The 16970-nt window shown below is 39.1% G+C and overlaps 1 protein-coding gene across 3 annotated transcripts in view; it reads right to left on the bottom strand.

The window, feature by feature from the left end:
• Positions 1–2547: 2547 nt before the first annotated feature.
• trim36 (tripartite motif containing 36) overlaps positions 2548–16970 on the bottom strand; it is a 36215-nt gene continuing 21792 nt past the window's right edge. For all 3 annotated transcript variants that reach the window (XM_059336593.1, XM_059336594.1, XM_059336595.1), the window contains exons 8-13: positions 16704–16825; positions 10843–10960; positions 10520–10725; positions 7733–7916; positions 6600–6713; positions 2548–5827 (exon numbers count right to left, since the gene is read on the bottom strand). In XM_059336593.1, coding sequence (XP_059192576.1) covers positions 5458–5827; positions 6600–6713; positions 7733–7916; positions 10520–10725; positions 10843–10960; positions 16704–16825 — 1114 coding nt within the window. In that variant the 3' untranslated portion in view covers positions 2548–5457. The remainder of the gene's footprint in view (positions 5828–6599; positions 6714–7732; positions 7917–10519; positions 10726–10842; positions 10961–16703; positions 16826–16970) is intronic.

Genomic DNA, 16970 nt, shown 5'->3' with positions numbered 1-16970 from the left:
CCACTGAGGATGTAGGCGATTTTACCATAGGTGGCAGGCGTCATGAGGAGATGATATAGGCAAAAAAAAAAAGACAAAAAATGACTTAGGCGATTATTTTAACAGTGTGACGATATCATGATTAAACACGTCTTAATCGATTCTTCTTCTCATACAATATTATAATTTAAACGTCAGCCTATCCCTAAAATAGCAAAGTGTTCTCCTTTGGCATGTTAACATGTGTATGCAGTGTTTTGTACGAACTAGGCTACAGTATTCGTATGCTGCAACTAAGGGATGTTCTCATTATTGATTCATCTGTTGATTATTTTTTGGATTAATCTATTATTTGTTCATCTATAAAATATCAAAGAAAATAGTTTTTTTTTAAATGTCCACACCAGATTATCTAAATTCAAGGTGATGTCTTTAAAATGTCTGTCAGTCCAAAGCCCAAAGATGTTCAGTTTAACATGCAATAGAACAGAAAAAAGCAGGGCATCTCTACGGGTGCATCTCAATACATTATAATATCATGGAAAGTCCATTTCCAGTAGTTCAAGTCAAATAGTCCCAAGCAAGTATTCAGTGCATATAGGTGGACATACTTTTCAGAGGCCAATATTTCCATATTATATGAGATATATATGAGACACTGAATTTTAGGTCTTCATTAAATGTAAGCCATAATCTTTATAATGAGAAGAAATTAAATAAATTACACAGACATGACATGTTTCATTCTGTGTGTAATGGACCTATATATAATGTGTTATTTCCACTTTTTGAATTTAATTTCTGATCTAAATATACTCTCTATGATATTCTAATTTATTGAGATGCACCTGTAGTATGCTGCAACTAAGGGATGTTTTCATTATTGATTCATCTATTGATTATTTTCTGGATTAATCCATTATTGTTCATCTATAAAATATAAAAGAAACTAGGACTGCAAGCAGTACTAAACGGGCCCTCACAGTTTTTCTTACTTTTTTTTTCTTCTTTATTTTATTACTATTATTATTATTATTATTTTTTTTTTTTTTTTAATTATTATTATTTTTCCTGCGTTTCTGCGCATGCGCGGCCTTTTGCGGTTCTGCGCATGCGCGGTCTTTCTGGACAATGCGCAAAGCCGCGCATGCGCAGAAACGCAGAAAAGCCGCGCATGCGCAGAAGCACAGAGAAGCCGCGCGTGTGCATAAGCATAGCAGGGCCGCGCATGCGCAGAAGCGAAAAAAGCCGCGCATGCGCAGAAGCAAAATAATAAAATGAAAAATAAAAAATAAAAAATAAAAAATAAAAAATAAAAAATAAAAAATAAAAAATAAAAACAGCATTGTCTGCCATTTTTGCATTGAAAATTACTTTAACTTTTCATTTCATTGTGAGTAGGTCCTACATGAAACTGCTCACAATGAGGTCTGTGGATTATCCTGAGAAATTGGGTCATGATTTCTAGAAGGAGATACTACTGTTGAGAAAATGTAGTTCCTTGAACATCATAAAAATATAGTGCCATATATTTCCATTAGAGAAAGCTAATATCTCTGTGGCCAATATAGCGTTCCACAATGTACACAAAGGCAATCTCGATTAATAAATAGCACCACAGGTAAGAGAAACATTTTTGGGGGGAATACGGAAGCCCCTGGAGCCAAGTAAGAGAAAAAATTCTGGTGATCTGTTTTCTCTCCTGTAGGTGGGAAAGGTGAAAAGGGGGTTTGCCAGAATAAATAATGTACTTAAGTTTTTTTTATTTGTGAAAGGGTGAAAAAAATATTTTTGTTGCTGTTTAATAAAACATTTGGCCACATAAACTGGTGTTTTTAGTCCATAGAGAAATGTTAAAAACAAAAAAAATCACCTGGAAGGAAACATGAATGCTTTTAGTCCTCAGAGCATGAGATAGTGATGCACTTCAGACCCCTGTGGCCAAAATGAATATTTAAAAAAACGAACAAACGAACACAACAAATATTACAACACTCCACCAGTTGAATTGGTGGAGAAAAACAATTTAGATCAGAAAATGCATTACCAGATATTCTTTTTCTCTACTTTGCCATCAGGGTTTCTGTGGAGGAAAATAAAGATTAAACACAAAATGAAATTAACGCCTGAGGGAACTGAAATCGGTGGTGGGCAAAGGCATGAGTCTGTATATAGCAGCAATATATTAATGCAGAATTTGATAAGTCAGAAGTTAATCATTTTGTGAATTTGTCTCAGAATAAGCCTACTATAACCGGCAGTATGTAAAGACAGCTCCAGAGCTTAATTTTATGTCCCTTTTATCTTGCAATGTTGTTTGGTATGAAATGCAAATCAATACAGCACTTCCTGGATGCAGATGTCCCAGTCAAACTACAAGACAGACATCATCCACACATACTATTTAAAGAAAGATTAAGGTTTTGCCCTTCTTCCACACTGCCTAAATATTAAAATACGGAAGACAGAAGGTCCCTAAGTGTGATGTTTTGTGATTTGCACATCATTACTTAATCAAAGAGTAACTACAAATGCACAAAATCGGTGAATATTATGACAAAGACAAAATAGATTTAAAAACACACTAGTTTTATTTGATGAAATCCCCACACAGCAAATTAAAAAGTGTAGCATTTCCAGGAATCAGAGCAATGAACAATATTTCCACATCTTTACATACAGAAACCCACCACTTACACACCACATCCAACTCCTCTGGAGAGAACACACAGGGACAAATGCACTGTCACTAATTTAGAGTTCAGAAGAATTTGAGTGTTACTGAGAAAACGAAACATTTACAAATCAAGTAGTGTTCACTTTGTATCAAGGAAAAGCCCATTTTAAACCGCAACGTAAACAATTACAGTGCAAATTGTCTTGATAGGCTTATGTCTGTCTAAACTGTTTAATAATATTGCACACACACTTGTTAATATACACACCTGCAGAGCCAAACAGCTGCTGACATGCTACAGATTTTTAAAGTGCTAGCTTGGAATTCGATTGAGAGCCAGCCTGCAAAATATTTGGTACTAAAGTCATTACTGAAGCGCAGGCTAGGATGCATTTTACATTTAAAATCAGATGGGATGTTGAGATTACACGCCTTTTATCAGATTGCTAAAACTACATACAACTGTGCTGTGACCCAGTGTGTGACAAAATAGAGGAAAACCAACAACAGAGAACATTCAGCTGTTCAGTAATTAACAGGAATACATTCTGCGATGGAAATATAACCTTGAACCTCGAAATTCACAAATGCATAGACATATTTTAAAGATGTCAAAACAGGAATCAAGGTTCAGGTCTGTGACCTATGGGGGGGTCACAGAAATCAAATATTTCAATTTGAGAATAGAGAATGTTTCTGTACAGCTACATGTCAGAGTATGAATTTATTAAAACAAAAACCCACAATGTGTTCCACACTATAACAGAAATATTTAAAACGACTATTCAAACCAACACCACAAAAAGGAGGAAGAGAAGGTTGTTAGTACCATTTCAAAAACACTCCCTTGGAAAAGGCAGCTGAATCTCTGCTTACAGCAATTCCCCCCCAATAGTGACTTACATCTCTTTAAAGACCACAAGCAAACATCAACTAATAAACATTTAAGATGTACTTATTTCACTGAAAATAATATACTCTGGATTAATATGTACATGGAAGTTAAACATTTTTGAAAGATCAGCTTATTATTTGACATTAAAAGAGAAGGCGGAGATATTGAAACGACTGTTGCGGACAAAGAGAAGCTGCAAATCAAACAAAACTTGTTTCTGTGAGGAAAGGTACAGTAGTTAAGGTTTTCCAGGTCTGACGGATAGAGGTAGGTAGCATTGGGGCCCCAGTCAGGGCCAGACACCTGAGAAAACACACACACCGATTACCCTAACCCTCCAGAAATCAAACTATACATGAATTAACAAACAAACCCATGTGCAGGCACATATACAATATACATCTATACAAACAAGAGCAAAGTGTGGCTGCCAAGCAAACAGCCTGGCTCGTGTGCTCTCTATTAGTCTGATAGCCAAACTCACCAGTGACAAACTAATATGCTACACTTCACGTGTCTGCACTGCAAGTAAACGGTGGTTTTGATAGTAAACGGTACTGAACAGTATGTTTTGTGATAGCACTTTAATAAGAACCTGAATAACTGTGGATTTTTTTTCTTTTTAAACTGTGATAAAGGCTGCTAGGCCACAGAGCGGTGTGTTGCACTTAGATCAGCACCAGAACCAACATGCTTTGGCTATGAGTGACTTTGCAGCTGTCAAACTGACGTTGACTACAAGTACACGGTGTTCTGGTACCCGGCTGGTTTTACGGTGTTCCAGTCACATTCAGTGCTGTGCAAACAGTGAGAGGCTTTTAAAATCCACTCCAGGATTAATATGTTATGTTAGCAAAAGGTGAACGTGTTTGTGAATGTGACAGTCACTGTGAGACATCAATGTGCCGATTATGTCTACAACATTTAAAGTGAAGAAGCTAACTAGGTAGTGATGAAACGTGATGATTGTTAAGTTTATCATGTGCGAGGCTTCATTCATCATATTGTGCAAAAACAGCTCAACATAACTGTGACAAGAGGAAAAGTAGTGTTTGTGATAAAAGTCAAGAGTAAATAGGTAAGTACAATGAATAACTTTGACACCAGTGTCTATGATCAAACTACCTACAGTAAAAACCCACATACAGTATTTATGCAGATAAGTATTTCCATAATGCGTGTAATGACACCATCATCTGCTTGCTAGAGCAAACTAAGAGACCCATCTCCTTTAAAAAAAAAAAAAAGAAAAAAAAAAAGGCACGAAGGCGCTAGCTTTATAGTAGCTACAAGGCTCTCAGGTCCACCAAGATTACATCTAAACCTATGTTGCTACGTTTAGACAAACAGTTACACAAAAGAGCCGAAGAAACAAAGACCATCTGATAATTAATACACACAAAATAATCTATAAATGTATATCTGGCAAAAGAGGAAGTGTAAGTGTAAGCTCAAAGGCGTTTCATGTTAAAACAATTAAGATTTAAAGCAGCTGCAGACTAACTTTGCAGCCAGTTCCACTACATTAACAGCTGATCATAGCTGGTAATTAAAACCAGGTCAAATACAATTAACAGATACAGAGACTTTGGTATGTAGAGAAGACCTTTCACATACCGTATGCCAGCCTCTGCAGACCTTTGTATGTGGACACTGATATTCAGCGTCATACTCTTGTGTATGGATCATACATTACAGATGCCAACTCTAAATAGTCCAGTCTCTGGCAGGGATCACATTTTCACATTTAGGACCAAAGGCCCTGATCACATCTGCCTCATCTGAACCTTCAAAAAAACTATTTGGATTGTACTCCACCACCCTGTCAATAAAATCTGCTCTTCCCAGAACATGCCAAAGATTAAAGAGATGCAGGTCGGACTGAATCAGCGCGCTCCGTCCCTCCTCAGAAGGTCAGTCTCTTAGCGGTGATGAACTCTTCCAGTTGAACCTTGCCGCTGCCCATGAGCCCAAACGCTGGATACATTGTTCCCGAACAATCCACCTGCCTCTCATAAAGGCACCTCATGGTGTCAGCGTCATAAAAATACACCCGGCATGCGTCGTAATCGAGGCATACGCCCAGGCGCTGGGGCATGGGAAGCACGCGATTGCTAGGGTCACCAGACGAGGCATTTGCTGTGGAGACAGAGGAGGAAGACGAAGCCTTGGGAATGAAGAGCTTGCCCATGCCCAGGGTGAGGAGGGTGAAAGGCTGGGAGAGCTCATAGCACGCGTCTTCACTGCCGCTGTCATGCCCACTATCATGGTCATACCTGGTGAACAGAAGAAGAGGAGGGATGTTTTTTCATGTTTTGAAAAGCTACAAAAAAACAAAATCATAATCATGTGCAGGGCTTGTACAGCTTTTTAAGTGTAACATTAAAGCACTTTTAAAGTAATTTCAAGGGAACTACACCAAATATTTCCAGACTCTAAATGCCTTTATCATCACTTCTACGTTGTTACTACAAATGCATTTGCAAGAAATAAAGTTCACAGAATTCCTTCAGACCCACAGCAATTAATCAACATTGTCATGTTGTTTACATTAATGTTAACCTTGACTGTACGTTTTGATAACTATGATAAAAAATATATCAGGTAATGCTTCCAAAGTAAGAGAACAAAAGACTTCTCTAGTCCTGAATGACACATGAAGTGTTAGCTGTTTAACACAAAAAACACACTTCTGACAGAATTCTCAGGCATTTTTTAGTAGGAAAATGCAACTTGACCTCAAATGATAATGTAATGTATGTATCGTAGAATTATAATGCATTTGCGTAAATGAATGTGTTCCTTAACATGTTTTTACATGAGCCGATCCAGTGAGAAAGGCAGGCGTTGTCTGAGAGTAAGCTCTTTACCAGTTAATACTAGTTCTCTTACATCACAGGATTAGCTATGACTCAAACACGCTTGTGTATGTCTGTGTGTGATGCAGTCAGGTATGCAAAGGTAAACAAACAGAATTTTTTTACAGTTAAGCTTCATCACATTTACTGATTATGGGCATTTTGTAGACAGTTGTGTGCCTGCACTTACCTCGGGCTGCTAGTATCTCTCGGATTGTGAAACCATTCAATCAGTTTTGAGTCAGAGGCCACTCCAACTTTAACCATGTAGGAGTGCGGCTCCACCTTGAAGGCCCAGTAGTGTCTGCAAAACAAACAGCACATATTTTTCCTGCAGGACTGGAAATGATGCACTCTGAATTGTCCTCCAACATCCCTGGTACAAAAACATCCCCACGCAGCTTTCTGAATGGAGGCTGATAAAGACAGTACAGAAATGACAGTTTAATAATTCTTTCACCTTGTGCTCAAAAATAAAGTTCCCTCTCTGCTCCCTCTCTTTTAAATATTTTATTCTCAGACAGCATGAGTCATTGACAGTCTAATGAGCAAGACACCAGAAGGTCTCCACATTGTGCTATACATTGCAGAGGTTTTCATTTTTGTCTAAATGTAACTAAAATTGGCTAATATTTGTACGGCTCATATATTTTTTCTTTAGACAAAATCTTACACTGAAGCTACACTTAACTACATATTTTGTTATGATGCACATAAAGTATACTGCTGCTGCAGGGAGGCAGAAGCCAACCACATTCATTATCTTTCTCTGTCCAGTCTTGAAGCATTATTGGAATGAAATAAACAAAGTTATTCATACTGTTCATCAGAATACCCCATTCACACTCAACACATGGATTAATAATTTGGGAGAAATTTAAGAGTAGTAGCATTTTAGCAAATAACAAAAACACAGAGGCACAACAACTAAGCAAATGGAAGGACACAATTAACAAATTGTGTTTGATTAAATGTATAATAATAAATCACAGGACTAGTGATGTAATCAAATTGTCTGATACTAGACAGAAGAGGATATGGAAAAAAATATTATAGATTTAAAATCTAGGTTATATGCTTCATATTTATTTCTATTACTGTCTCTGTGTTTATTGATCAAATGTATTACTATAATGCAGGACTCATGAGGTTGGTCGGGACGGGGTAGGAGCCCTTTGCAGTCACTGTTATAAAAAGGTGTTTAATGATGGTAATTATCTGAATTGATCTCTTCTCTGAGAAGTGATTACTCTATGGGATCCATATAAATAGCAGTATGAAAAAGTATACTAGTGGACTTCTTTGTCCCAGATTTTAGCATACCTTCCCTGAGAGATGCCCGTGTCCCCAATTATGTAGTCCAGTGCAATGTAGCTGCCCGTCTGCACACGTTCTGCTGCCAGGAGGAAGGCCATGCCGGCTACGCTCTCCACAGTGTCCCGTCGCTTGTTTAAAATGAGGCGCTCTGTACTGAAGCCACACTTGTCGCTGAACAGGAAACCAAAAGCTGTATGTGAAGAGGTAGGGAGCAAATGAGCCAGAGGATAGACAAATAGGAGAAAAGGTGGACAAAACAAAGGAATAGGAAGGTGGAGAAGATGATAGCAAGAGACAGAGGAAATCACAAAAGGGTTATGGAGAATATTAAAAAAAATAAGTTTTGCCTAAAAAAAATCTGTTCCGTCTTGTGACTGGGTAGGTGCCAGGAGCTGACACATGAGGGCGCTATAGCACAATCTTAAAGAGCTACACAAAGACCTACTTGCTATTATCATCACAGCATGAAGACCACAGCCATGAAACTCATTTCTTATGTGCAGCTGTCATTTATATTCATCATCTAGGTGCAATTAAATGCATTCTATATATAGTTTCTGGGCCAAAGGCCACAATTATAATAACCCAAAATACATACAGGCTAATATGATTATGCCTGTTCACTCAACCATCCCATGCAATCCGAGCTCTACACTGGGGAAGACCAGTTAATTTGCATGTGTCTAGAGAGGTCTTCCAACAACTAGGCCATGATAATGATAATAGTATAAGCCTGCCTAAAGGGTGAACAGACAACAATACTGCATCTTTATGTGAAGTTATGTAGTAGGGGTGCACTGACACTGACAGTCTTCATTACAGGCTAAATGTGAGTGAGTCCTAGATTCTAATACCAAATGTATTGTCATGTACATGTCAGAAACCGGTGCATATAACCCAGTATTCTCTAATACAGGGCAGTTAAACTCTTGCATGCCAAGGCCTCCCAAAGAGCGTTAGCTTACGACTGCCCCCCCCAGCAAGATATCTGAGCTTGTTCTCAGTAGGCACAGAGTTACCGATATCATCACTGTTTTGACATGATGAATTATGAATTTCTCGTCATCTTCCCTCCAGTTTGCTAGGGTCCACTGGCTCCCACTTTTAAAATCACTGCTGTACTGATTTAAATGTTTTCTTTTGGTTTTTCATATTTAATATCCAACAGCGTTTACAACATCCATGTTATGAGAAAACCTGTGACATCTGGTGCTTTTATCATTTAATAAATAATAAAAGAAAAATGGGGCAAACATAATTGATGCAGCATGAAATTAGTCCCAAAGCAACACTATTTTAATTTGACAAACAGTTAGGCAGCAGACCTAGATATTTATAGTATGATTTTTTTTTCTTTGCAGTGAGTTAATGACGACTTTGCAGCACCTGCGACAGAAAACTGTGTCTCAGCCATAACCAGACCTTGAAATCTGCAGGTTCAGCATCAATGTGCTTTTTACACAACCAGCATATTAGCGGTCGAACATGCTGGTTCAGTGCTGCGCTTTGGGGGACTGACTCACAAAATGACTCAATATTCAGACAAAGATCAAAGTGCTGAATTTATTTTGACGTCTTAATATTTTAAGCAGGGGTGAGGCTATAATGGTGTCCACTCAAGAGCGGTGTGTGTGTGTGTGTGTGTGTGTTCAAGTCAGTGCAGGTTTTGTCCTCTGCCTTTCACCCTGGCCTGAAATTTCACCTCATTACTGACGCACAGTGAATCCATCCACTCAGTCTTAACGAACCAGAGAGCACAGGAATGTGGAAGCTCCAATCACAACACAAATGACAAGGCTTGTGCAGGACACACATCAAAGCACAGCCATATCACATCAGGGAGTGACGTGTCATGTTTGCACGTGTGCAGGCTCCTTCCATGGGAGTGGAAAATGTGGAGTATGATGACAAGTGTGAAAACCAAGTGACAATACCACAGAAAACCCCTCTGCAGATCCCAGACTTTACACTTACATTAAGAAAAATCAGCACAAGCAGTCCTAAAGTGAGGAGGTGGAATATAAATCAAAGTGACAAACTCCCTTACTGGGAGGATACATTTTGAATTCAAGCTCGGCAGATGGTTGGGAATGATGATTGTTTTTAATTAATTCCACCTTGCGTCTGTCAGGCAAGCTTAAAATGCTTGCAACAGATGCAACTGCAGGTTTCTTCTCCAAGCTGTCGAGCCGTACAACACTCTACTCCCACACACTGAGACAAAAGATATATTTGGTTTCAGCCATCTGAAACACAAAAGCCATTGCCATGGTGATAAACTAACACACCATTATGCTTAATTTCCTCCATCGTGCATGCGGCAAGAGAATTCAAAATTTAAAAACGGTGAAACATCTGTCATCCAATAATCTCCCCAAAATCCAAATGCAAAACACTAAAACGTGCTCTGAGAAGTAAAGGGAACAGAGGAGCTTAGCTGGTGCCTCGGCCAAAAGAGGCCCAATAATAGGGGCCGGTTCTCCTGTACATAACAACAGTTTGTCACTTAATTAACGCACTAAACATAAACAACAACATAGATTGAATTGATTGAGCTCAAGAAACAAAATGTTAACATTTGTGCCATGTGTTTATAATCATTAACACTTTGTCTTTAGGAGATTTAAATCTTTATAATGACTCATCACCTCCCTTCCCCCTATTCCCTTTTCTATTTACAACTCAAGATCCAGAGGACAAACCAAGAGCACACACCCATCTTGAGGGGAAAAACAGGAAACTGATATGTGCAGCAAATATTTTGGAGAATGTCTCTCTGCCTCTTAAGCTTACCAGGTGCAGGTGGAGTGTGGAAGGTGACCTCAGGGCTGTGGGGGCTGAACATGGAGTTCCTGCAGCTTCGGACCCTGAAGGAGTACAGGCTGTCAGGGTCCAGGTCACACACCACAGTGCTGGGACCATACACCCTGTCTGTGGCCCTCCAGACCCCACTGTCCTCACCGTCCTCCTGGGACGGGGATTGGCTCGGGCCTCCGAGTCTGGGTAAATGAAAAAACGGTTTATGGTCAAGCAAAGATTTTTTTACATAGCTATAGCTCATCTGTGGCTCTGCACACCCTTCTTTTGCTGTTATTTAGGCGTTTGTTTGCACCCACCTGCGGTATTCAAGTATGTGGTGGTCAGTAGGTAGGTGGTCATCAGACAGCCTCCAGCAGATGGAGGCCTCGTTATACACTCTGCTGGTGGACAAGTCTATCAGAGGAGGGTCTGGAACTGAGAGGAGTAAGAAAGAAAAGAAAAACAACAAAGCCAGTTAGTAAAATGTAAACAACCTGAACCTAAAATCTTATTTAAGAACACTTTTTACAATATAAAATATAATAATAACAAAGCTAGTGCAGGTACGCAAGTCTGAATAGCAGAGTAGCATGCTTGCACAAGCATGAAATGGTTTATGCAGAAGTGTTTAAACAAACAACATAGGGTGAGTAATTGATGTTCAAGTTGTCATTTGGGGGGTGAGGTCTTCCTTTTATGCTGAAAAACTAATTCCTGGTGATTAGCAAGATGTAAAAGATCTTATGGTAAAATGGAAAAACTACTACTTAAAACAGGAAATTCCAGTAAAATCTCTTGTGTCTTAATCATGCTTAGTGGAGTGCTTCAGCTCAATAACTTGGGTTTAAGCAAATACTGCAGTGCAAGTGTAGCAAAGATTAGATTTGTCAGGATCAGGACTACCCACTCAGGACAATGGACAAGACTGTCTTACATAATGGAGCCTGTTAAGAGGTTTTCACAGACTCACTGCCAGGAAATGCATGTTTTAAAGTCCCCCACCACCACCACCACCACTTCTTTCTTCCCCTCTTTCCGCTTTCACCTTCGATTCCCCTTCTTCCATCTCCGCACCATGGGCGCTTCACATCACTTTCCACATCTTCCATCCCACTTTCTCATCACATTTACTGTCTTTTTTCACATCTCAGTGGTTATAAAGATTTCCTGTGAAGCATTAACCTCTGTAGCTCTGACTAAACACTCATCTACATACCAACAACCCACTTCCCATCCATCCTTTCCGTCAACATAATCCACTCCGTTCACCTCATCATTTTTTGTTCTCAAGGCCCAAAGCTCATTTTCTCCAGAAAAAGGATCGCATTACTGTAACCATGTAGGTCACCGTCTTTTCTCTTTAAGATCAACTCATTTTTCTGCACACTTCATTCCCTCTCCCTGTGAGATTTCCCCTTCTCATCTCATTTGTAATACTTCCTCTCTCTATCTCTATTTCTCTAGTCATTCTATTTTCTCCATCCTTTGACATTCCCAATCCCCGTCTTTCCTAAAGCGCTTTTCCCCTACAGACAGATTCCCCTTGTTGACCAGTGTCGCCCCAGACGCAGAGCTTTCTCAGCCTACAAAGTCACTTGGCTAATCCTGGGTCTCCAAAGTTTTTTTCTCCCAGCTACAACTCCTTTATGTGGTTGTGTCCACTTAAAGCACTTTGCATTTTAATGCAGATACACTGCCATGTTTGTATATATTTGCATATACATTAATGTGACAGAGAGTACATTATGAGATGCAGGATAATAAAAGAGGGCCTTTCTTGTTTATGTTGTCATGCCTGGAACTTTTGAACATTTATTTTCAATTTATTTAATCTGTTAAAAGACTCATTGAGATTAAAATCCCCATGGAGGCAGCAACTGAACAAATAAACTAATTATTCGACACTCAAGAGTTTAATGTCTTTCTTCTTAACCCATGTAACACCACAATTACACCATCAAATTAGATGAGCAGTAAGAAAGCGAGGTAATGAGTTACCACTCCAGTGACAATCATATATTAGGCATTCTTTGAGAAACTAACCAGCCACTACACAACACTGACACATATTTCAGGGTTTCACCTGTTTCCAACAGATGGACTAACAGGCAATAACAAACAGGGCAGTCAGCCAGCCAGCACAGCAGGAGGCAGACACCAGACTTCAGTGACTCAGAGAAAAAGGGAAAAAAGCACTATTGATCTCATACAGTACATGCTGCAGCCAGACAGACAACAGCAAGTCCAAGTTACACTGCAGGGAGCCTCTTTCTTTGTCTCCATTTTCAATCCACTGCTCTCACTACAACTGTGAAATGAGTAGACTTCATTTTAAAAATATTTAAAAGAAAAAAAAAAAAAGTATAGCTTCATACAAAATAATCCCTCTCTATAATCATTTTGGACCCACTTGAAGTATGTGGTGATGTCTGCATCTACCTGAGACCCTGCCCTTTGCACTGTTTGGGACATTTTTGGGCGTCACCCTTAGGGGGAAAAAAATAGCAAATAGTGCCGAAAAGTAGCAAACGTAGCACAGCAAAATGCCAAGCAGACAAAATCTGAGGTTTGCCTTCAATTTTGTATTTTTTGAGATTGTATTTATAAACAATAAGCAGCATATCATGCCTTTGTGAAGACTTTTATTAAGTTAAAACTTGAAGACTGACTTGAAGTGCTGTCCCCAGCCTGACATTTCAAGGAAACTAATTCAAATGGAGCACAAATGGGCATTTACACTTGACAACGCAGTCTTTTACAACCTCTCAAGAAGCAGAGCATGAGGTCAAAATCTCCAGTCGGGCCACAGCTGGGTTAAGATGGGAGAGCACAAACACGCCGTTATCCAAGAGGGGAAGATATGACGAGAACACATGGAGAAGCTATAAGCATTGAGCTAAATCCAACACATACAGCATTATACCCCAACAAGACGGCTGCCAATCATATTCAAAACTTGACAATAGGATATTAAGTTATGTTTTTCTTTGATTGTTGAACAGACGGACTCATCAGGGACAATGCATAATAGCAACATCTCCGCAGTCAGTTCAGATACAGATTCAAAATCAGCCTGAGGTTTTTAAAACAAATGTGTTTTCAGTTTCCTGTATAATGGATGTATAAGAGCTGAGGGGCACTAACCAGAGATACTATAATGGTTCTTTGCTGCTGCATCATCTGCCAAGACTTCAATTAAATTACTGCAGTGTATAAATGCCCCTACAGCTTCTTTTCACTTTCTGAGCTCAGACTAAGAGCATCAGTAACTCCCACAGGCCGCATAGATTAAAGCCACACATCAATAAGTGTGCCACCCAGTTGGTGCATGCAGCACTTTCCCAAAAGGATGCAGCAGTGATTCTTTCAGGGCACATTTTTATATTAAAGAAAAACAGAAACAATTTTCTACAGTTTAAGGATTATAGAGGAGTCTAAACAACCAAACGAATGAATATTCAGCCATTTTAAAATCATATAAAGACTGAAAGGTTTCTGAGACTAATGCTTCGCAGGGTACTGTAGAGCCAAAAAGAAAACAGCAGACTATTGAGATTGGGACAATATTTCCATACTGTCGATGAGAAGTAGTAATGTAGATATTTTGTCTCATAACTGTTAACTGTGACACAAACCAGAAAAAAATATGGAAACAGCAATTAATCAACTTCTATAGAACTATGTAAGGCTTTTGCCAATTTGGTTTAAAACCTTAATGAGCTTTTAATGAGCATTTTAATAAGCTTTTAAAACAGTTGCCCAATCTTCTGAAATCTTTAAACAATGAACAGTTTTATTTGCACAGTGTGGGTTCTGGTGATGCAAGTGGTTGCTGCATTTTTGGTGCATGTCACCAATTATATTCTGTTTTTTTCTAGTGTGCCCTTTGAATAGCTGCTGCTCCAGCGACTGAATTTGCCCAGAAGGACGTTCAAAGACGAATGTTCACACATGTAAAACCTGACTTTTCTCGTCATTTCTCTTTCCTTCATGTGTGAGCCTACAAGATGAAAACATTTTATCCATTTGTAAGTATCATCTGTTCTTGAAAGCACTAGTTTTTAAAGCATGTTTTAATCAACCAACCTGTAATTTGTTTAATAATTACCAAACCATTTCTTCTTATGAGTTGTACAGAAAGTGGCCCATTTCTAGTCCACTGGTCTTTGAGTCTAGACAGAACAGAACAGAACGTAGCCTCGGAGATAAATTTCACATCACTGATTTTAAACAGGCTAACATGGCTGTCCTCCAGTGCAGCAACAAAAGCCCACAGCCACAAACTCCCCAACAGTCACTGAGACAACTGTTGTTTAGCTGCATCCACTCGAGGGATAATGGCCCCGTGCCAACAGACCTCAGCTTTGTTTGCGATGTCAGCAAGGTTTAATCCCTCAAAAATTTTAACATTTTCTGAATGCTAACGTCTGGAAGCACAGCTGCCACTCAAATCTAAACCATTTACTTTGTATTGAGACAGACCCTCGTATCATTTACATAGGGCTCTTTTCTCAGGATGCCTTGAAACCTTGAACACCAGTCAACGGTCTCCGGCTAACTGCGACTGAAAGATCTGTCACAACGAACCGTCACCATCTGCAACAATGATATTCAGCATCTCCCCTAGTCACTGACACACATAATGTTGTCAGGTTGGACAGGAGCCGCACTAACTGCATGTGAAACGAGCCTCGGCCAGATATCATGAAGAATCTCTCAGTCGTAACTAGTCTGTCTCGATGTTTAATCCCATCATTATCCAATTAAAGCAGGAATGTGAGGAAGATGGATCCAATATAAACATCATACTACACTTATGTTAATGCGATAATGGTTAGTTTGAGTGTTCATAATGGTAGTGTAATATGTATAATTCCCTGGCTTTAGTTCAGCATATAAATGGAATTTATGCCCCCCAGTTTGAATAAGCAGGAAGGAGCACCGACATGGAAGTTAAGAGACGAACTGCTGTGCACAGGGGCAACAGAAAATGTAAATGTAATCTGACAATGAGGTTTGACCAAATGTTGCATTCCACAGATCAGTCCAGCTGCTTTATGATACATGCACAATATTCTCCCCCTGCTCTTACAGCGACCCTCTTGTGATAATTTACATTACCTTATTTAGAGATCTCTTGCAAATTGCTCAATTATCTGCAGACTTTTGATCTTTGCTCTTGCAAACCATTATTGATTATTTGTTTTTTTTTTCAGATAACATATTTCTTAAACCTTCCCTGTTGTTCAGCCCATTCAGCACAAAGAAGGTACAGCTAAGTAGTTTTTATTGGAAAAATCATTTCATCTGGGCTTTGACAGTTGAGTGTTATACTGCAGTATGATCAGACACATGGCGTTTCCTGTTGGCTGAGCATCAAAATCTTCTTTTACTTGTTTCTTTTGCCCATCTGACTCATAACGCTTAATCTAAAATAGTGTGGAATAATCCTTCCAATTCATTTTCTCAAAAAAAAAAAAAAAAAAAAAAAAAAAAATAGAAAGCATGCCAGTTCAATGACAGAAGTATGTATCCTTTCATCCCTGGGAAACTTCAACCTGTGCAGTCTCTTATAGCACAAGCCTTTGTAAATCAGCAGACCAGAAAAACAGCTTCACAGAGCAGTAAAACCCACTACGAGTCTATCCAGGTTTATCCCATAGATGACCTCTGACCTCTTAGCAAAGCACAGTTCACAGGGCTGTACATGTGACAGACAGGTGATGACAAACAGCTCATACTGACCATATGTCTGGTTTTTAAAAAAGGGACAAGCTTGTTTTGTTAGGCTAACTTTTTAAGCAAGTTTTGCCACGGTCTAAAGGAGACAAAAACAAAGAACGTCTTCATTTTCTGAGATGAATGGAGGCAGGAAATGTCACCATATTTTCTTGACATGAGCGATTGGTCATGTTTTCCAGCCACTTGTGGTCAAATGTGTGGAAACACCACAGTGGAACAATGTACTGCATGAGAACAGAGAACCCCTTTAAACAAAGGTCACAAAACAGCCTAAAACATGTCATGGTTAAACTTGAAAAAGAAAAAGTTCTAAAATTTAAATTTCTTATTTTGTATAACGCTGTCAGGGTGTCACAGTAATTACATTAATCTGGGAAAATAAATTGTGAGACTTTTTGTTCCAATTATTTTTTTATCTGACTGAAATGAGTTGTACCTCCACCAAAGCACATCTCTTTGAGCAGAGTTTCTTCTCTGGATGTGTCGAGCACAAACTCATCAAAGCAGGGGTCAGAGGCAGGGTGGAAGGTCCTTAGAGACTCTGTGGCCTTCTGGATCCTGGAAACAAGAGATGTGAAACGTGATGAAATCAATTAAATAAATAAACGAAGGCTAATCTTGATTGCCATTAAATGACGGTGTTCACTGAATACATTAGGACACAAAACAGGACAACTATTCACTGATGGACTTTTCCTCTCAA

This window comes from Centropristis striata, chromosome 7, assembly GCF_030273125.1.
Source record: "Centropristis striata isolate RG_2023a ecotype Rhode Island chromosome 7, C.striata_1.0, whole genome shotgun sequence".
NCBI lineage: Eukaryota > Metazoa > Chordata > Actinopteri > Perciformes > Serranidae > Centropristis > Centropristis striata.
Note: the sequence above shows the minus strand (reverse complement) of the source record. Positions and strands in the feature narration are given on the sequence as shown.